Consider the following 21074-nt stretch of genomic DNA (forward strand, 5'->3'; position numbering starts at 1 on the left):
TGTGTACGCATGTGTGCATTTTAATTTTTTGTTTCTCTAATGTAGATTCTAAGTTCTGAAATCTTGAGTAGGAATTCATTCTTGTTTATGTTTCAATGGTCCAGGCATATTGCAGATTAAGTTGGGTTTAGAAAAATTCGTTCACAGAGAAGTGATCCTTGGAATGAATGACAAGTTCCTCTGTAGCCAGCTGTATGTGGCCTACACTGGTTGATCAGGAACTGTACACTGTGCTACTGAGGGTCTGTAGATCAACTTCAGTTCTCATTAACTGTGCACTTACAAATTTCACGGAAACCTATTTTCTCATCCCCATCTGCTGACTCCCTGACTTTGCTCCTTGATGGTTGCTTGCCTATAAAATTGATAGTGCAGGCAGTATCAGTTGATTGAAAGTTTTAAAATAGAACCTAACAGTTCTCTGATGCATTACTGTTTACACATAGAGACAGCTGCTCTCTAAGAAGTCAGAGTTTCCTGTCTGAGAAGGATTGATAGGAAAAGCAGCCTGTTAGCAGCCTTAGCAGAGGCTCCAAGCAGGCTTTGTTTACTAGGTGTGTGGACGTGCAGGAAACACTTCAAACTCAGCATGAATGAAGACAGTACCTGCCTCCATCATTTTAATAGATTTGAATATCAAGTGAAATACTGCACATGAAACGTGTGTGTGTGTGTGTGTGTGTGTGTGTGTGTGTGTGTGTGTGTGATGCTGGGGACTGCACCTGTTTGCCAAGGGGTTTACTACTATGCTGTACCCCCACTGCCCCAAATCCTTGAATAGTACTATTCAAATGCAAGGGGTGTTCTCAAGAAGTTCTCAGAGAAATTTCCTGAACACTGGTGCTAAATCAAATAGAGATACTAACAAGGGATACTATGACATCTGTCAAGAGCATAGATTTATTTACAGACACAGCCAGCACTGGGCATAACCCTGGGCAGAAAGTACGTACTGAATTAACAAAGGAAGAAATCTGGGTAGCTAGATGCAAATAGGAGGTTTCTGGCTTTATTGTTTACTATTCATTTGTTTATTCATTCATTCATTCATTCATTCATTCAGCCAGTCATTCTCTCTCTGAAGGGAGAGCATGCCACTGAACCTGTGCAGCAATCAGAGGAAAACTAACAGTTCGCTCCCTTTTTTTTTTGTTTGGTTGTTTTTTGTTTTTTGTTTTTCTAGACAGGTTTCTCTATGTAGCCCTGTCCTGGATCCCACTATGTAAACCAGGCTGGTCTCAAACTCAGTTCTACCTGCCTCTGTCTCCCGAGAGCAGGGAACAAAGGTGTGGCTAGTCCTCTAACATGTGGGACCCAGAGATGGAACTCAGGGTTTCAGGCTTGGTGCTTTTACTTACTGAGCCACATCACTGGCCCAAACTGGAGAATCCTGACTTTAGGTCTGTGGAAAAGTAGGGCATAGTAGCTATATGAATAGAGCATACCATTCTTTGTATATCAGAAACATAGATGAACAGATATGTGTCTTTCTACACCATCAGAATTTATCGGATGACAATAACTTCACAGTCTATTCAGTTCCGTTGGCTGCAGTTTGTCATGTAGCTTCTGTCTCCCTTGATTGCTTGTCATTGACAATCACAGTATCTCTTATGCCAGTCTTAATTACTAATATTAGCTTCAAGATTGTACATTATACTTCACATAATAATACCTAGGCAGGTAACAGAATGTCAGAGAAAGGGTTAACAGCTTCAAGAGTTCAGAGTGCTTGTTCTGAAGTTGGAGCCAGGAGCTGGGACAGACGGTGCAAGGAAGTCCTTAACTGACCAGAGAACTGTTGTTCAGGTGTGAGATGTCAGGTGTAGCCTGGGCAGCCAGCTGTCAGAGGGTCAGCTAGAAGATGCTCCTCAGAGGAGAAACTGGGTTTGAGCTGGAGCATGGGAACAGAGGTAAGGCTCCTTTACTTGAGGTTTTCCTAGGTGAGGATCATTGTCAGTGTCCCTGCTGCACTGCAGTCTCAGGGTGCTCCTCTTCTATAGTGCCAGGGCGACATCTGGTGTGACAGACAAACATTTCCTATGACTTGATAGATTTGCAGGGGTGATTCTTCCATGGCACAAATCAATGATCAGTGTGTGCCTCCTGGTGTACAGAGGGCTGCTTGCTTGTGTAAGCAAGATATGGAGTCATCATTTCTTGGCACTTACACTCAAAATGGAGTAACTCGGGTTGCAGCTGTTGCTTCATAAAATGGAGTCATTCAAGGCCAGGCACAGGCTGAAAGCTGCCCTTCCACACCACGTGAGAGTAATCCAGAGGAGCCCTGCCATGTGAGGATCCAGAGTAGTGACCCTCATGTGGTAACTACTATAGGCTTTGTGTGTGTGTGTGTGTGTGTGCAGATGTGCATATGGGTGACTGAATCCAGGGCTGACATTTGATAAGCTTGTGCCTCACTGTCTAGCCACGCCCTTATACCCCACTCTGAGGTTTTAAATCAATGTGGCCCAAGTGGGCAGAGATGGCTGTGGGCTGTCAAAGAGAGCTGTAGGGCTGGCAAGATGTCTTCTTGGGTAAAGTCATTTGTTGCCAAGCCTGATTATCTGAGCTCAGTCCCTGTGACCTGTGTGGGGGATGGGGAGAACCAACTCCTGAGAGCTGTCCTTTGACTCCACGCACATGCTGTGACACAGACACAAATAAATATAACACATTCTTAAGCATCTTCTGTTTTATCCTCATTAGATCAGTCTTAGAGCTTTTGACTGAATGAACTAAGGAGGCAGAAAAGTAGAGGAGAAAGACAGAAGCGGCATTTTTGTCTGAACGTAATTTTAGCTCAACTCCATCGGTTAGTATCAGCGAAAGCATGGAGACTTAGCAGGCTGTCCCACACTCCTATCTCCTCTTCTGCTACTCAGAGGAGGACGGAAGGCTGCTGGGGTCCAGGGCTGTGACTCTCCGAGCTTCTGCTCAGTCATAGCCTCTGTAAGAAATATTCATCCTTCCCAACTGCCTCAGCTGCTTAACTCTTTGGAAGATTACATCATGCATCAATGACAGGTCATCATGTTTTGTTTGTTTTTGCAGTAGGGAAGGCTTGAACTCAAGGCATCTCACATGCAAATCAGTGCTCGACTGCAGGCTAACATCTGCACCTTCATCAGGTTTATTGCAGGGCCTGAATCTACACAAGTGAAGATGAAGGGGTGAGCACACGGCTCTATTTTACTAGGGCAGGATTATGGGGAAACAGTTTTAATGCTATGCAATAGGTTCTGGATTTTAGATCAGCTTTATTGACACACTGTTTGCACGATAGAATGTGTTCTTTTCACCCTGCTGGTCAGTATTTAGTATATCACAGAGTCTAAAAAATCAACTTTACTATCGAATTCTAGAATATTTCATCACCCCCTAAAGAAACCTGGGATCCAATAAGCAGATATTTTCTGCTCTTTGCTCTTTTCTTCTAAACTCATGGTAAGACTTACTTACTTAATGTCTCTACAAATATTCTTGCTGGGCAGTGGTGGCAGTGCACACCTTTAATCCCAGCCCTTGGGAGGCAGAGGCAGGCAGATCTCTGAGTTTGAGGCCAGCCTGGTCTACAGAGTGAGTTCCAGGACAACACAGAGAAACCCTGTACTGAAAAACCAGAAAAAAACATCACTTCTTGGCATTTCATACACATGGAGTCATACAATAAACAGCTCCTCAGGTTGGCATATTTCATATTTTCAAAGTTGTGTGATAGCATGGATCAGTAATACATTGCTTTAACAAAGTCTTTTTCCTTTCCTCAGTATTGGGGGTCAAACCTAGGGCCTCTGAGCATACACATGTACTAGGCAAACAATACTCCCAGCCTCTGTCACTACTGTTCTGTAGCTGAGTAATGCTCCCTTGTAGGGATGACATATCTTAACAGCTCCTTGGCCAGAGAGCATCTGGGTTGTGTGTGTGAGTGCTGCTTTGAAGATCTGTACACAAGCCCTGCATAGACGTGAGTATTTACACTTCTATTTCCTCCACCCACCCTCCCTCTCTCCCTCCCTCCCTCCTTCCCTCCCTCCCTCCCTTTATTCCTTCCCTCTCTCCCTCCCTCCTTCCCTCCCATTCTTGTTCCCTCCCTCCCTCCCTTCCTCCCTTCCTCCCTCCCTCCTTCCCTCTCTTCTTCTTTCCTTGTTTGTTTCTGTCTTACTATTTTGCTATGGCTAGCCCAGAACTCACTATGTAGACTAGACTAAGCTCAAACTTGTGGTGCGTGTCCTACTTCAGCCTTGTGGGATTGTAAGCAACCATCAACTGTGCCATCTGTTTCCATGTTTCTTAGGTATGTACCTGGGAGTGCAGTTGCCAGAGCATATGTTAATTCTATGTTTAACCCTTTGTAAAACTGTCAGAGTATTTCCCAGTCTGGATATCCCACTGAACAATCCTTTCAACAATGTATAAGGGTTTTAATAGTCTTCATATTTTACTGCTTGCCTCTTAGCCAACCTATTGTGCTTAAATAGTACTTGTTTTTTAATTTGAATTTTCATGATGACTAATAACATTAAACATTTTTATGTGCTTACTGTCTAGATACACATAGGTATAAGTATACCTATCAACACAAACATATGAGCCTCTCAATACTGGGGTTACAAGGTGTGTGCTACTATTCCTTTGTCAGTATATATTTCTCCCTGAAACACTCTTTGACCTGTTTTTTCTTCAAATGCCAGGGACCACACCCAATACTTGGCTCACAGAAGGCAAGGTTTCTCCCACTAAGTTCACACCCCTACCTCCCAGCCCATTTGTATATATTCTGTAAGAAATTATTTACTGATGCCCGTTGTATGGTACATGTCTATAATGCCATCATTCAGGGGAGGGAGGCAGGAGGCTTGAGAGTATAAGGCAGGCATGGGCTACACAGTGAGATCTTATCTCAAAACGAAGAGGAAGGTGGAAGAGGAAGCAGAAAGAGTTTTCTTTTTACTTCTGGGGCTGTGTTGTGGGAATGTAGAGAAGAGAGGGCTAGACAGGCAGTCATGGTAAATGAGTCAGTTCAGCAGTCAGCTACTTCTGACTGTGGTTGTTGTTACTGATTTAAAGGCTTTACGCAAAAGCATGGAGCCTGTGACCAAGCCAGAGGAGGAATTCTACAAGCACACTGCCAGTCAGCAGGAACCATGCCTTGGGGTGAAGTGTGCAGCCCCACTGACTAATTAAAGTAGGCAGAACCAGTTGGAGAAGGTAATGAAGTGAGGACACACAGTAAATAACCATGCTAAATACCAAAGGACCAGAAGAGCCTTCCTCGTCAGGTGTGGCAGCATGTGCCTGTAGTCTCACTAGTCTGAAAGTTGAGGCAGGACAATGTCTTCAGCTCAGGACCTAAGGCCATCCCGCAAGACCTCATTTCTAATAAAAAAAAAAAAAGAGATAGGAGCTTAGGAATGTTTGGCTAGAATGCACAAGGCCCCAGGTTTAGCCTCTGTCACTGAAAAAGGAATGAACAAATCTCAGCTGTATGTGGTGATACCTGCCTTTAATCCCAGCACTCAGTTAGAATGTTTGCTTTTGTATATAGTTGTACATTGTTTCCCAGTTTCATGCATTCATATAATGAATCTTAGTAACTTTCATGTCCTATTATTCTTCCCTGGGTTTGACCTTAAGAGAACTAATTTAAAGCAAAACTAGCTACCATCAAAACCAGATGTCTCAAACGCCTGTCATGAGAACTTAGCACATTCTCAGAGGGACCTGTCAGACACCAAAGGAAAAGAACACTGGCCTGGGAGCCCAGAGAGCTGAGTGCTGCTTGTAGTAGTGCTACCAGTTAGCTGTGTCATCTTGGCTGAGCAAATAAATCAGTTTGCTTCTTTGGCCTATTGCAAAACAAGGGTGTTGGGATAAGACAGACGCTTGACTATTCCTAGTATGCAAAGTTTAAGATTTGGTGACATACTGCTTTTTTTTTTTTTTTTTGTTTTTTTTCAAGACAGGATTTCTCCTTATAGCCCGGGCTGTCCTGGAACTCACTCTGTAGACCAGGCTGGCCTCGAACTCAGAAATCCGCCTGCCTCTGCCTCCCAAGTGCTGGGATTAAAGGCATGCGCCACCACTGCCCAGCTACTTACTGCTTATTTTAACATAGTTTTGTAAAGTTACTCTAGAGTACAACTTAATGTGTCTCAAATGTTCTTCAGGATTTGTGACTATAATAAGTGATACACAATGTCAGCACCTTATAAAATTTAAGATATTACTACAATAGCAAATAGGCTTACTGTAGCTTTTTGTTACGGCTTAGCATTGGCCACATGTACGCTGACACAGAGAAATATTTTTATGTATTCATTTTGATTTTTGAGGCAGGGCTTTTCTGAGTAGCCTTGGCTGTCCTAGAACTTACTCTGTAGACCAGGCTGGCCTCAAATTCACAGAAATCTCCCTGCCTTTGCCTCCTGATTGCTGGGATCAAAGGCATGTACCACCACTGTCCAGCTGGGAAATATTTTTATTAATCTTTTTATTATTTGTGTACAGATGTCTTGAGTATATACATGTGTGTGTTTGAGGGTGCACTTGGTTTTGTGCACACGGAGGCCCAAAGAAAGCATCAGATGTCCACTTCCACCAGTCTGCCTATTCTTTTGAGATAGGGCCTCTCCTTAAACCTAGGACCAGGATTTTCTTGGGGAGGCTAGCAACCAAAAAAACCCATTTCTGCCTCCCTCAGAGCTGGGATTATAGTCATGCACAAGGGATGAATGGCTTATTACATGGGTGCTTGGATCTGAACTCAGGTCCTTGTTATTGTGCAGTAAGCATTTTCTTAGCCATACACCCTTCTCTCTAGCCCTGTATGGCCAGTGAGCCTAAGGTAGTCACCAGTGTCCACCTCCCCAGCAGTGTGGATGCTAAGGATCCAAACCCAGGTCTTCATGCTTGCATTTTAATGACTGACCCATCTCTCCAGCCCCAGAATAGTGTTTTAATTTGCTTCTAGAGGTTCTCACTCAGTATGGCATAGTAGTGATAAAGACAGCCACTGAAATTAGAATCCCTAGGTACGGGTCTCAGTTCTATCCATATTACTCATGTTATATTGATTAATTTTAAAAAATGTATTGGTACTTTTTTTGGGGGGTGGGGTTGGGAGGTACATGAAACAGTGTAAGTCAGAGGACAACTTGTGAGAGTCAGTTCTCTCCTTCCATTATGTGGGTTCCAGGACTGTTTTCAGGCTTAGTGGCAAGCACCTTTTCCTGATGAACCATCTCAGTGACCCCCTTTTTTGAGACAGGTTCATGGCTTCAAATTGGTGAGTCTCCTGTCTCAGCTTTTCGAGTGCTAGGATCACAGGCATGTGCTAAGATGGCTGCTGTCTTGTGTGTAGTTTAGTGTTTGTTTGTTGGCAGTGTATACAAATACTGAAACAGTTCCTGCATATCAGAACAAGGAAGCTCCCTTCTTCTCTAGATTCCCCACTAACTTGAGCTTTTTAGAAATGGGCCTCTGGCATTTTGTAGCTGGACATCTTGTAGGTTTTCACGTTGGCCTCCATTTCTCATCGCAACACTCACAGATTCCTGTGAGACAAGGACAAGAGCTCCAGAGCCTTCATGTCCAGACTGGATTCTGAGGCACAGCCTTGGTGACATACTGGATCACAGATGGGTTGCTCAGTGGCAGTGCTCCACTTGATGCCAGGATGGGAAAGGTAGATGTGGTCTTGCAGTTTGTCTAAACACAGGCTGGGCAACAAGTCCACCAACCCGGTGAGCCATCTTGCTGGCTCCAGGTTATACTTTGAGACTAATGTTTAATAGTAGTTAAGTGCACAGTATTTAAAAATGAAGACATGATCATAGGGAGGAAGTACTTCCGGGAAACAGGATCGGAGTTTAGGAAGGGTACAGGTAGGTGGCTACGGACTGCATTATAAGTCATGTAGGTGCTGGGCATGGCTGTTTAGGCCTGTAACTCTGGTGCTTGGAGGCTGAGGTAGTAGGGTTGTCAGGAGTTTGAAGCTAGCCTGGGATACATGGCATCGGAATAACTGGGAATACAGAGAAAGATCCTATTAGAAAAGAAAGGGAGGCTCAATGGTTAGGAGCACTTGCTGCTCTTCCAGAGGACCAGAGTTTGGTTCCCAGCACCCAACTTGGCTCACAACAACCTGTAACTCAAGTTCTGGAGGCCCTGATGCCTTTTCTGGGCTCTGCAGGCATCTGCAGCAGGGCTGGGGACAGAGCTGAGTTGGTAGAATGCCTGCTGAACAAGCCTAAAGCCTTGGGTTTAATCCCAAATAGTATATGTGCTAAGATTATAGTCCAAGCCTGGAATCCTAGCTCTCAGCAGGTAAGGGCAGGAAGATCAGAATTCAAGGTCATCCTCCACCATAAAGCAAGCTAGAGGCCAGCCTAGGCTACAAGAGAGCCTGTCCTTAAAAAAAAATAACAAGAACAAGAAACCATGTTAAGTATATAGAATAGTAAATAAATATATGGAAAACAAAAGTGGGCTTTAGGGAATTCAATTTGTTCATAGTTTTCAGAGACACAGGCGGGCAGGAAGGTAACTGGATACAGTCAAGAGCAATTCCCAAGTTCTCTCCTCCATAGACTGTCGGGCCTTTCCGTAACTCTTGGTTTGCTGTGAGCCCTCCCATCCTTGGCTCCTGAGCAAGTAGTTTTGGTTATTTCACCTTGACTAGTGGATAGGAATTCAAAAGCCATTTCCTATCTACCCGGGAGTGTGGCTATCACAGCTGGAGTCTAAGAGCCCAAAGCTGAGAGCACTTGCCCTGTTTATGCATTTGTTTTTGTGATGAGCTATTTGTTCATCCCCTCACTGAGCAAGCACCATGTTTGTTTTTAATCACAATTGACCTAACAGCTTGTTTGGTGCAAACAAGCCTGCCCATGGCAGTAGATAAACAACGGGATGCATTTACCAAGCCTGACAGTCACTAAGAAGTCCACAGGTGGAAAAGTGCTGCCAACAGTATGCTGTAAGAGTGGGATATAAACCCATCATAAAAATTATCTTCCTTGTCTCCAACAGCAGTCTCTGCCCAGTGTCCTCTCTCAATGTAACACTATATACTCATACACACAGGCAAGGAGAAAACTGTTTCCTGGTCCCTGGGTTATATTTTGCCAGACTAGCAACGTTAACTCTTTGTCAGTCAAAGGTAGCTGACGACAAGTAAGCCAGAGACTTGAGAATTAAGATATTTCCTTTCCCTAAAAAAAAAATAAATAAAAACAACAAACAAACCCTCAGTTAATTGTGGTTTTCGTTATCACTTACATTTATCTTTTGTCCCCTTCACACTCCTTCGGGTCCCACTCCTTTAACTCCTCCCCCTTCCACCTTAAGTCTGAATTTCTTTAGAGTTGCTTACAAGAGCTGGCAGGTTTGCCACAGGGAGCATGGCCCATGTCCCACCTGTCCACTCCACGTTGACTTAAAAGGTAAAGCTGGCTACTGAGCTGTTTCTTTGGAACCTGTAGGGCTCAGAGTGAGGAATAGGTGGGAAGAGGGTATAGGCCAGAGTGAGGAGGGAGGAATTTCTGGGTGTCATTGTTTACCTCTAGATACCCAGAGAAACGGATGTTTCTGTCACCCCCATGGGCCAGGTGTCTCTTGCCGCCATGCTCTCCAGACTCCTTGTGTTTTATATCCGCACTTTCCTCTAAATTTGCCTATGATAAGCAGGGTGTTGGGGCCAAGTCTCATTTAAACACCTTGCCAATGTCTTTTGCAGGGGTTGAGAGACTCATGTAGCCCAGGCTTGCCCCAAACTTCCCACATTGGGAAGAGTGCTGGGTTTGATATCTTTAAGACAGAGCCCAGAGTCAGTGGTTTTGTGGTTACCTTGAGTAACCCTGACCTTCTCACCTCAGTAAGTCCTCTGCGTAGAACCTTCCTGGCTCGTAAATATATTCTTTTTAAGACACTTTATATATCCTCATTTCCATGTCATCTTCACAGGTGAGAAATCAAGTCCCTTTGAGACTAAAGAACAAGTCCAAACTACAAGATAGCAAGTAGCAGGCAAACTATTAAACTTAGATTTTTCTATATTGATATTCTACAATAATGGCTATAATAAAGGCTTGGACCAGTAGTTTGTCTAAATGTGGAATACACAGAATTAATAGAAAACTATAATTTTTTTTTGTTTTGTTTTTTGGTTTTTTTTCGAGACAGGGTTTTTCTGTGTAGCCCTGGCTGTCCTGGAACTCACTCTGTAGACCAGGCTGGCCTCGAACTCAGAAATCCACCTGTCTCTGCCTCCCAAGTGCTGGGATTAAAGGCGTGCGCCACCACCGCCCGGCCAGAAAACTATAATTTAGTCATCATTTTTCCCTTACCTCCCCATTGCAGAGATTTGCCCTGAGAATGAGGCATCCTACAGCCCTGTCTAAGTGAACTTCTAAGAACTATCAGTGACTTCTGACAGCCTCAGAATATAGATTATTTTACTAGGTATTTTAAAACTGAGATGCAAATTACATACTATAATATCTCTTCTGTTTGGAGGTAGAGTTTCATTGTTCTTAGTACATTCACAAATGATCACAACCATGAGCACCTAGTACTTTGTGAACACTTTCCTACTTTCCTTCTCTGAAGTATACAAAGGGAGACCCTGGGCTCCTGCAGGCTGGGTAGAGGGAAGTGCAGGCGGATCTGAGCTGGTTGCAGAAATCATAACCGCTTTTGATTTCTGGCTACAGAGCATGCCTGGACATAGATGGCTGTCTCAAGTGGTTGAATGTTTTCAACATCTTGACCTCATTTCCTATCTGGGAGAGATTCTTATTCAGGATCTTAATGTCTTTCTTAGTGGGGAGGTCAGCAAAGTCCTTCTGCTTCTGAAAGACTTGGCTAGTAAATGACACAGGACATTAATGGACATTCCCAGAGAGCCAAGTTTGTTCATAATGGGGTTTTGTTAAATACTCAAGTTCTTTATTCGACTGTCCCTCCATTCCAAATCGTAGCTGACAACCCATCCCCAGTTGCTGACCTGCTGTCTCCACTGTTCCTTGACCTGCAGTCTTCTGGCCCCTCTCTGGTGGATCTGACAGGCTGGCTCTGTGTGGATGCATGCTCTGCATGAGAGTGTGAGGAGATGCACAGTCTGGAGTCTCAGTTCTTGTCAGAATGGTGTCTCCATCTTTTCTGATGAGCCTTTCTCCCAAGTACTCAACTCCCCAACTGCTGACAGCAGGTCAGCAAGTGAGTTCTTCAGACACCTATGCGTTTGTATACACTGATCTAGCTCACTTTTGAAGGCTTGCATAGGTAACAACCAGGTGTGGGCAGATGAGAACCCTAAGGAAAGTATAGACATTGGAAATGAAACTGGATCATTAATGTAGCTGCCCTCTGGCCTCCACGTGTGCCACCCACTTTCAAAGTCACCGGAAGTTCAAGGCCAGCCTCAGCTACACATAAAGGCTATCCTAGGCTATAAGACATCCTTTCTCAAAACAAACAAACCCCCCTAAAATAGCAAGAAATTCAATTACCAGCATCACATACTACCCCCCCCACACACACTAAAAGGGGATAATGAAGATAATTAAAAAGCAGGGAATGAAGAGGTTACAGCTCTTCCGTCTAGGAAAGGTCACTTAACAGTAACCTTAATGTATATGAAAAGACTGTTACACAGAACCAGGCAGAGAGGCTGGAGGGACACCCTTTAAGAGCACTTACTGTTCTTGCAGTGGAACTGAGTTTGGGGCCCAGCACTCACATCAGGCGGCTCAGAGCACCAGTAACTACAGCTCCCAGGGACTTTAACACTTTGTCCTCTACACTCAAGCACATACTAATGCCCCAACCAAAACACAAACAAAACCCTCTTTTTTATTTACCTTTTTCTATTTACTAAAGAAAGTCTACAAAAATATATTAATTCGGGCTTGAGACCTGGCTTATCAGTTAAGAACACTGACCGCTTGTCCAACTCCACGGTGTCTCATAACCACCTATCACTCCAGTTCCCGGGATCCAGGAGATCCAGGGCCTTTTCTGGCCTTAGCAGGTAGCAGCCATTCAAATAGTACACAGCCATACGTGCAGACAACTCACCCAAACACATAACATCATCACAGAAGAAAGGGTGACACAGCACCTTGCTAAATACCTGCACGGCCACAGCAAAGGGCTTGGGAGACTAAAACAAACCCTTACGTATCTTAAGTGATTTTAACCTTATTCAAATTACAGAGACTAGTACAAAAGATTCTTTCACCTACAACTGGGGCTGCAGAGCTCTTACTCACATGTATAAGGGAGTAAGACCCTAGAATTGATCCCCAGCATCAAGGCAAGGGGAAAAACCCCTCTCCATTTCCTCAGCACCTTACTGTATTTGGTCCATGTAGATAAGGATTTTGTCTGAAGCTTTGGAGAGCAATTTTCGGATAATTTTCCTTATCCCTAAAATTTTTCATTCATTCTTCCTTAAAACAGGGATGTGCTCCTGCCTACACAGTGATACTAAATTTGTGAAATTAAAACTGATATAGTATTATTTAGTCTACAGCTTTTTCTGAAATTTGCCTGTCCTTTAAGCTTTTACTAATCTAATTTTTTGAGAGAGAATCTCTCTCTTGTAGCCAGGATCTTGGTCGTCCGGTCCCCCAAGTGCAGGGATTACATTTTGTACCGACATGCTCACTCCCTAAAGTCCTTTAAAGGAAAAAACAACAAAACTAACAACAAAACAGACCTGGGCTGCTGATTCTTTATAGAACATTTGAAACTTACATTTTACAGATTAGCCACACATGGTGGCCTACTCCATCAGTCCTAGCACTCAGGAGGCAGGCAGAGGCAAATGGATCTCTGAGATTGAGGCTTTCCTAGTTTGTAAGTCAAGTTCCAGTATAGCTATGGCTATCTGTCTTGAAAAAAACATTTTTTTTTCTGTAGACTGAGCTAGACTCTTCATCTTTACAATGATGAATCAACACCTAGGCTCCTAAGACAAAGCTGCAAATTTGTGTGCACACTGTTACAATTATGTCAGGTCTGGAACCCAGGAAAATTGCTGAGGCACTAACAGCAAAACTGGCTGCTCACATATAACCACCTGTGTCTCATGGTAAATGATTGGATTTTTAAAAAAATTTAAAACTTACAGAAATTCTGAGGGTCTAACAAAGTGTTCTAAGGTGTATAAATAAAAGTTGTAAAGCTCTGAGGATATGAAAGTTTAAACAAGTTGTGAAGGTCTAAAAAAGGTGTCTAAATGCAAGTTATAAAGGTCTATGGAAGTGATTTATGGTATATAAAAATGAGAAACGATTCAGATTTCTTTCCCTCTCTGTGCTATTGTTATGCTAATATGTCAAAAACTCAGAGTTTTAACATTAGTCAAGAGAGTTCTGATAAGCTATTAATCTAGGCCCTGGCAAAGCAGTGACTACATCATAGTCACAAGCTCAAAATTTGAAATTTCCTTTGGTTATCTTCTAAGTATAGATTTTAAAATGTTTCTCGTTGCGCTAAAAAGATCTCTAAAATTAAAGAATTCATATACTTCAGAGAGTCGACTTAGATCCTTTTCTCACTGGTCAAATGCACTTCAGATAAGCACTACAGTCAGTCAACAGCCCAAGTTTCCCCAGCTGCCTGTTCCTGAGGGTGGGATCAATCCTCTACTTGGGACTCCCCTCCACTAACTACCAGGACCAACTCCTCGGCATTTCCTTCTCTCCCTCGTCTGTCTGTCGCAGCAGGTATCAAGTTAACTGCATACAAATGCTGGCCCCAGGTGTTACTTTGGAATCAGCATCCCAAACAGTCCCAAAGTAGCTAGCCCTAGGTGGTCCAGCTACACAGATTGCTCCAAACTGGCTAGTGCTTCCCTAGCCCCAGGTGGATCGGGAGAGCCTGGGCATCCATCCAGCAGAGCGAAACAGCCCGCATTCATCTCTCACTTCCTGGTCTTGGTCAGCATTCCAGCTTTCCTGGACCCCTGACAAGGCTCCAGTCTAGTAACTAAGAGACGACCCCTTTGCCAACAACAAAAGCCTGGGATGCTAGGTTTTAAACCCCAGCATCCCCAGTCCCTACCTGTTACACGGTCCTCTCAGCTGGTATACCCCGGGCCCCTACCATGAACTTTCCAGTCCAGGAACTGGGCTAGGTTGCCCTTCTACCCAGCTATTTTGGCCTCTTGGCCACTACTCCTGGTTTCCCTCTATCTCCCCCTCCTCATATGGCCTGGCTCAGCTTCCTGTTCCTTCTGGACCCTTCCACATATCTCAGTCTATGGTCTCCCTCGCATCTCTAATCTCAAGCTCTCTTCTTCGAGACTAGGTTTATCTGTGTAGCTCTGGCTATTCTGGAACTTGACTTTTAGACCAGGCTGGTCTCGAACTCACAGAGATTTGCCAGCCTTTGCCTCCGAGATCACTGGCAAAAAAACAAAAACACACCTTTCTCAATCTGTACCTAGCAGCAGTCACCTCCTCCTTTCCTTCTTTTTTTCATTCAAATTACCGAGTTTGTTGTGGGTACAACAAATGCCAAGTCCTGAGCATCCACCCAAGAACAACAAACAGCAAAACCTTGTTAAGGTAGATCCAGTCGGGCAAATTAAACTAAATTAAAAATTAAATCTAAAAATTATATGAAAAATGTTAGAAACAGAGAATTTTTAAAATGAGGGATGGAAAGTCTCTGCAAAGAGGGGCAGCTGTGAGATTGGTGTCGGTTTCCTACTGCGGGATCTCCTAGTTAAAGTGCCGACTTTAAGTCTTCAGTTTTTTAAAACTTGTAATACGAACGATGAATCCAAACTCCAAAGTCCTGTCGGAGCCGCTTCAGGTGCGGCTGTAATCACTTTCTCCGCAACCTTCGCCTGCCTGCGCGGGGCCTTGCAGCCCGGTGTGCTGAGCGTGCCTGCGGAGCCTCGTGCCCAGTCCAGGTGTTGCCTCTTCGGTAGAGCTGAGCAACCGAGCTCGTCACGTCTAGAAAGCCCCGAGGCGACGCGGCTCCGGGGAACCGGCTCCTCCAAGCGGCCTCGCCCACTGCAATGCAATCTGGGTGGTTTGTCCAGATTCCCCGCCCAGTCCCAGCCCCCGCGACAACTAGGGACAAGGAGGCAGGCTCAGAGACACCCGGGTTAGGGCGTGGCCAGGAGAGGCACCCGAGGACTCGGGAGCTGAGTGCGAGCCAAGCCTCCCCCTGTTCTCCCGGACGCAGGTGCCACCATCCCCGCCGGCCCCCCGCCTCCGGCCGCATCTCATCCTACCGGGAAACGCGCGCCGCCGGCCTCCGACTCCTCTCCCCGCTCCCGGGAGTCTCGGCTCCCACTGGGAAAGTGTGGTCCCTAGGTTCTCTTGACAAGCGTCCCCAAGAGGGTACCGATAGTTTCCTGCGGTTGCAAGGGTGTGGCCACATCATGTCACTTGACGAATATGCAAGGCCGCACACCTGGCGCTAGGCTAGTAATATTTCACACGGAATTCGGCTCCCAAGAATAGACCGGTTTGAAACAGAAAACTCGAGAGAACTCCACCGACCGCACTTTTCTAAAATGTCAACATAGCCCATCTAGCCCCTTGGTGGCTTGCGGCGGGGCTGGGGTGGTGGTGGCGCAGGAGTCTGTGGGCATAAGTTGGTCAAGTCACACACTCCAAAAAGGCAGGAAACTTAACGAAAAGTGTGTTTGGTCTGACTCTGGAAAACCCTGATGTGGGCTGCGGGACAGATGCATTTCTTATCCAAGGTAAATCACAGTGAACTGTGCCGGGTCCTACAGGGCGTTCCGGTCTCGAACTAGCAGCCAGCGGGACGAAGATGTAACAATTAAAGCGATAGAAGGGGCCACAGGGCCCTTCCTCCCGTGGTTCCCAGCTGCTGTGAGGGCTGTGACTGCATCCCAGGACCTGCCTAGCCAGCCGAGCGTCGGGCTCTGCGGCTCGGGGGTGGGAGGCGGAGGTTCGCCCCGACGTGGAGAGAGCGAATGCCAGCCTCCCGCGCCGTGAGGGGCAGGGCGGGCAGGACATCTTCCTCCGCTGTTTGCACAGAAAGGCGTGCTGGGCTCAGGAGCGGCTGTGCCGGGTTCCGCAATTGCCCGCGCCAGCTTCCCGGGCAGCCGTAGACCGGTCCCTCCCAGGCGCCGCGCCCTGGGCCTCACCTCTGGCCTTCTTTTACCTCTAGGCGCCTTGGCTAACGCGCGACCCCCTCAGCTTCTTCCCCCCCCCCGCCCCCCACGGCCAAGCCAACGCTCCAAATCCCTCGACTCTGCGTCCTCGAGCAGGGACCCTTCCCGCCGTCGCGGCCCCCTCCCCTCGGTCTGGCCTTGGCTACCCTCTGGGTGACAAGTAGCTCTTCCCCGCCCCTTTCCTTCCCTCCCCCTTCTCTCCAGTCCTTGCTTCCCCATTCATCCAGCCTTTGTCTCCCGCCCTCTCCTCTCCCTCTCGCAGCCCCCCCCCCACCGCTGCCACGTCGTGGTTTGAAGGAGCCAATGGGCGGGCGCCGCCAGGTGTCTCTTACCTGCACCACGTGGGGGAGGGGGAAAAGGGGCGGGCAGGTAGAGCCACATCCCAAAACAGAAAAGCTTTCAGCCATTGCGCGCGCCTCCCGGGGGTGCAGCCCGGCTCCTGGTTTTTTTTTTCTTAGACGCACAGGCAATTGGATACAAAAAGGGCAGGCCTGCTGCTCCCTCCTTCCACCCTCCTTCCACCCCCCCTTCCTGCCCAGGGTGTGGAGCGCCGGCCAGGTGTGGGCTTGGGTGGCAGGTTACCGCCTTTTGCCCTGGCGGCCTCGAGGAGGGGGGTGGGCGCTTTCTTTTTCTCTTGGAAGAGGGTTTTAGCACAGGTTTTCTCGTTCTCACTTCCAATCCCACCTCGCCGCCTCCCGACCCCCCTCCTCCCCCTTCCCACCTATCGTCATGACGGCGTCTCCGGATTACTTGGTGGTGCTTTTTGGGATCACTGCTGGGGCCACCGGAGCCAAGCTGGGTTCGGATGAGAAGGAGCTGATCCTGCTGTTATGGAAAGTCGTGGATTTGGCCAACAAGAAGGTACTTCCCCATGTTCTGGTTCAAACGAGGAGTGGGGGCAACGACTTTATTGTAGAAGTTGGAGAAAGGGTGGTCGGTTCCTTTTTTCTTTTTTAAAAGTGGTTGCACGCTTATGAAGCGGGGCCCGAGGCCTAGAGAATCCATAGCAGAACCAAACCTGTTGGCCAACCACCTTGGAGCCATTTAAGTCTTCCGAAACCTGGGCCAGGTCGAAAGGCCCCGCGCTGCCGACCCGCGTTCTCTGCGGGTCGCCGAACGCCTATGCCAAGGTGGGGTTCCCAGGGCGCTAGGGTCCCCTCGGCCTGGGCGACTTGATCCGGGTAGGGTGGGGGTGGGGCGGCCAGATCCCTGGGCGTCTAGGGAGCTTTGATTCTGCTGTTAGGTGCCTGTAGAGCCTCGAGCGGTCCAGGGAAAGCCGGGGAAGAGGAAGATTTCCAAATTGAAAAAGGGGAAACTGACCCCTTATTTTCCACCTCTTAACCCCCGAGGTGGGACAGCTGCACGAAGTACTAGTTAGACCGGATCAGTTGGAACTGACAGAGGACTGTAAAGAAGAAACTAAAATAGACGCCGAAAGTCTGTCTTCCGCGCCACAGCTGGACCAAGCCCTCCGACAGGTGACAGTTTTGGCCGGGCCTCGCCGCCCACCCCCATCCAGCTGGCCCCCCAGACCCGACCCAACCCTACGGCTCCACGCCCTCGTGGGGCGGCCTCCGCTTGTTTCTGGGGCGGGGTGGCGAGATTCCCAGTCTTGTGTGTGGGAGTCCGGCCTGGGGCCGGGGGAGGGCTGCTCTGGAGGGGCTGCTGTGCTTGGCTTCCCGGCCCCCAGGGTCTTGAGCTCCTGCTGCCTCCTGAGTTGTTCTTTGGGCGGGAGAATCAGCGGCGCGCGGCTTACTCCACCAGTCGCCCAGCCAAGTTTCAGTGCCAGCTCCAGCAGCTCTAAGCTACCGGGTCTGGGTTTGTAGCCTAGCCTCTGGATTGGAGGCGCAGTGGTAGATAGAGGGGTAGACCCTCAATCATCCCGCACATGTGCTAGCCATGGCTGTAGTGTGGTTTGCACCTGAGTGCCCTCCCTGATTTTGGCAGAAGTTTCAATTTCCAAGCTTAGTTTCCTCATTACTTCTTTAGTGCCTTTATTGAGATCCGAAGGAGGGGTTGCAAGTACAGACCTGTGGCACTGTTTATTGGGTCACCGTGGACCTGGCGGGATCCCCTGTTGAAATTGAGGTGACCTAAAAACTGACTGCTCTGGGTGCTGACGGTTGCTAGAATCCGGAATAGGGCGGGTCTCAACACCTGTGCTGCACAGTGTGCTCTGCCTTCTCCTGGCCTCTCTGCCTTAGCACACCGGTTTCCAATGAAAGGAATACATTATTTCTCGAGTATTTTCTAAGGAAGCCGATAGCCGCCTTACAGAATTCTGCGTATTCATTACCCCGATTGTTTATCGGATATGTATTCCTTAAACCTGAAACATCCAAACATTTAAAAAGTAACACTATAAAATGATGTAACCTGTAGGCAACCTGTTAGAAGGGACCTGATTAGTCTTATCCTGAATATCGGGGCTGCTAGGAAGTAACATCAGCTTCCGAACAAAAACCGGCAGATTGGTTGGAAAGCTCCCTTGCCTAGGTGAAAAGGGAAGGTTTCTGGGAAAAGGATTCTTTGTGATAATGCCAGTGCCTGTGTCCTGCTTCACAGTCTTCAGGACGACTTTTCTTTGGTTATCTTCAAGTTGGGCCACTTTGGTACGCTTGTAAATTCTGCTTTCGTTGCATCCCTCGTGTGTGTCTCTTGTTCTTGCAGTTTAACCAGTCAGTGAGCAATGAACTGAACATTGGGGTAGGGACTTCCTTCTGTCTGTGTACTGACGGGCAGCTTCACATCAGGCAGATCTTGCATCCCGAGGCTTCCAAGAAGGTAAGAGTACTGGGTTCTGGAAAATCAGATGCTCTCTGAGAAACAAACAAACAAAATCAGTCTGCTCTGACTTCTGGAAGGACAGGTGTACTTTCATTCAAATTATCCTACTTTTAAAGAAGTCCAAGTTTTTGGAAAGATTAAAATGTTCTGAATCAAAAGAATGGTGACCGTTACAAAGCGTTAGTGACCTTGATGTTGATGTACTTGCATGTGAAGAAATTGCAGATGTGTAGCTTAGTGTCAGAGCTTAAGAAGGGTTAACATTCTATTTTACCACACTTCATGGAGGTGTCTGGGACAGTAGTAATTTATAGGTATCCTTTGGTGATTTAAAACATTTTGTTTCCAGCTCCACATCCTCTATTTTCCAAAGTTTGAATTTCTGACGCTTAAAGTAGAAAAGACTGGTATTTTTACTGCATTGTGATAATTTCCTTAATGTGAAATGCTTTATCCTTCAAGAGTAAAAAACCCTTCTAAACGTCTGAATATTTTTAAAACTGCTTAGTAACAGTTACCAACAGAAGCAGTAAAATAACATTTTAGAACATTTCCCTTGGATTGGAAGTAAATGTTCAAAACCAAACTTTAAAATGCTTATTTACTTTTGTATATGTGTGAATTTTTGAGACAAGGTTTCACTCTGGAGCCCAGGCTAGCCTCAAATTCATGATGTTCCTGCATCATCTTTGCTGAGATTACAGGGGTGCACTGATACCTTGTATCACTGGGGTCATCTTTACTATTTCTCATGTAGAAAAAATTTATGCAAGTGTTTTGGATCTACTGTTCTCTTCCTGGGAAGAATATTTCTGAAGGACAATGTAGAGCACAGACAGCTCACTCAGTGAAGCCAGTTTTTGCTAACAATTCAGATTAGTTGTGTTGTTCACCACAGTAAACAGGCACAGAGGTTGGAAAGATAGGCTAATTTCAAGGCACTGTGTGAGGCTGAGAAAGTTGGCAGGTAGAAACAGATAGCAGGTTCAGTTACTGCTGCTTGTCTTTGCCTTCATTCTTTAAAGCAGGGAAAGCTGGTAAGTTAAACATATAATCATTTGAAAAGTGTCTGCAGGAGAATCTCAGATCCTTCACCTTGAAGGTCCATAGAAATCTTAGTAACCAGGTGATGTCACTGAATTAGGTATACTGGTAACTGTGTCATTGAGTCAGAAGTACAAAGGAGTCCCTTCCAACCCCCAAGTCATAAAGGGAGGGCCAAGAATTAATTCCTTCTTTCACTATTGGCAAGAAGTAAATAGCTTTTTACTTTTGTTTATCCCCTCCCAATTTTTTGAGACAGCCTTATAGCCCAGGCTAGCCTTTCCACTCTCTATATCTAAGGATGACCACTTACTCAAGAGCTTCCTGCCTCAGTTTTTCCAAGTGCTGGGTTACTGATAAGGGCCACTGTTCCCTGCAAAGTTTTTTCTTCTTCTTTTTTTTTTTTTTTGGAAGGATTGCATTGCATTTGAGACTTCTAGAGAAACTTTTTTTTTTTAAAGATTTATTTATCTATTTTATTATATATGAGTACACTGTAGCTGTCTTTAGACACATCAGAAGAGGGCATCAGATCTCATTACAGATGGCTGTGACCCACCATGTGGTTGCTGGGATTTGAACTCAGGACCTCTGGAAATGCAGTCAGTGCTCCTAACCACTGAGCCATCTCTCCAGCTCTCAGTGTTCTTAACCACTGAGCCATCTCCTAGAGAAACTTCTAGAGAAAAATTAAGGTAGTTTCCTGAGCCATTTCTATTAAGATAAATTAAATATAAAAATCTAAAAGAAATAGCATAATAAAAATTATATATATATGTTCATTTTATGCACAAAATGGAAAAACATGAAAGAAAATAATGCACAAAGTTTTCCCTGACTTTAGCATGTTATATATTCTCCAGACTTACATGGGGAAGCATTATTTCTGCAAGCAGCATTTATACTATACAAACCTGTTTAGTTTGCTGTATAATTTTGTGTGATGTCAATATATTTATAAAAAAAAGTGCTAAGTATTTTTAATGGGAGTAGTGATTTAAACTGATGTTTTCCTATTTTGTGGATTATTGCTATAGATTATCATGAGCATAGGGTATTGTGGGGACTC

At 45.9% G+C, this 21074-nt stretch overlaps 1 protein-coding gene across 5 annotated transcripts in view; it reads left to right on the forward strand.

Moving 5' to 3' along the window:
• Positions 1–16541: 16541 nt before the first annotated feature.
• Positions 16542–21074, forward strand: part of Esrp1 (epithelial splicing regulatory protein 1) — a 55808-nt gene continuing 51275 nt past the window's right edge. For 2 of the 5 annotated variants that reach the window (XM_028769273.1, XM_028769285.1), the window contains exons 1-3: positions 16542–17035; positions 17524–17652; positions 18845–18958. In XM_028769273.1, the coding sequence (XP_028625106.1) occupies positions 16904–17035; positions 17524–17652; positions 18845–18958 (375 nt within the window). In that variant the 5' untranslated portion in view covers positions 16542–16903. The remainder of the gene's footprint in view (positions 17036–17523; positions 17653–18844; positions 18959–21074) is intronic. The other 3 variants (XM_028769301.1, XM_028769298.1, XM_028769291.1) reach the window with 3 other exon arrangements.

The sequence above is a fragment of the Grammomys surdaster genome, unplaced genomic scaffold (genome assembly GCF_004785775.1).
Source record: "Grammomys surdaster isolate TR1022 unplaced genomic scaffold, NIH_TR_1.0 64, whole genome shotgun sequence".
Lineage (NCBI taxonomy): Eukaryota > Metazoa > Chordata > Mammalia > Rodentia > Muridae > Grammomys > Grammomys surdaster.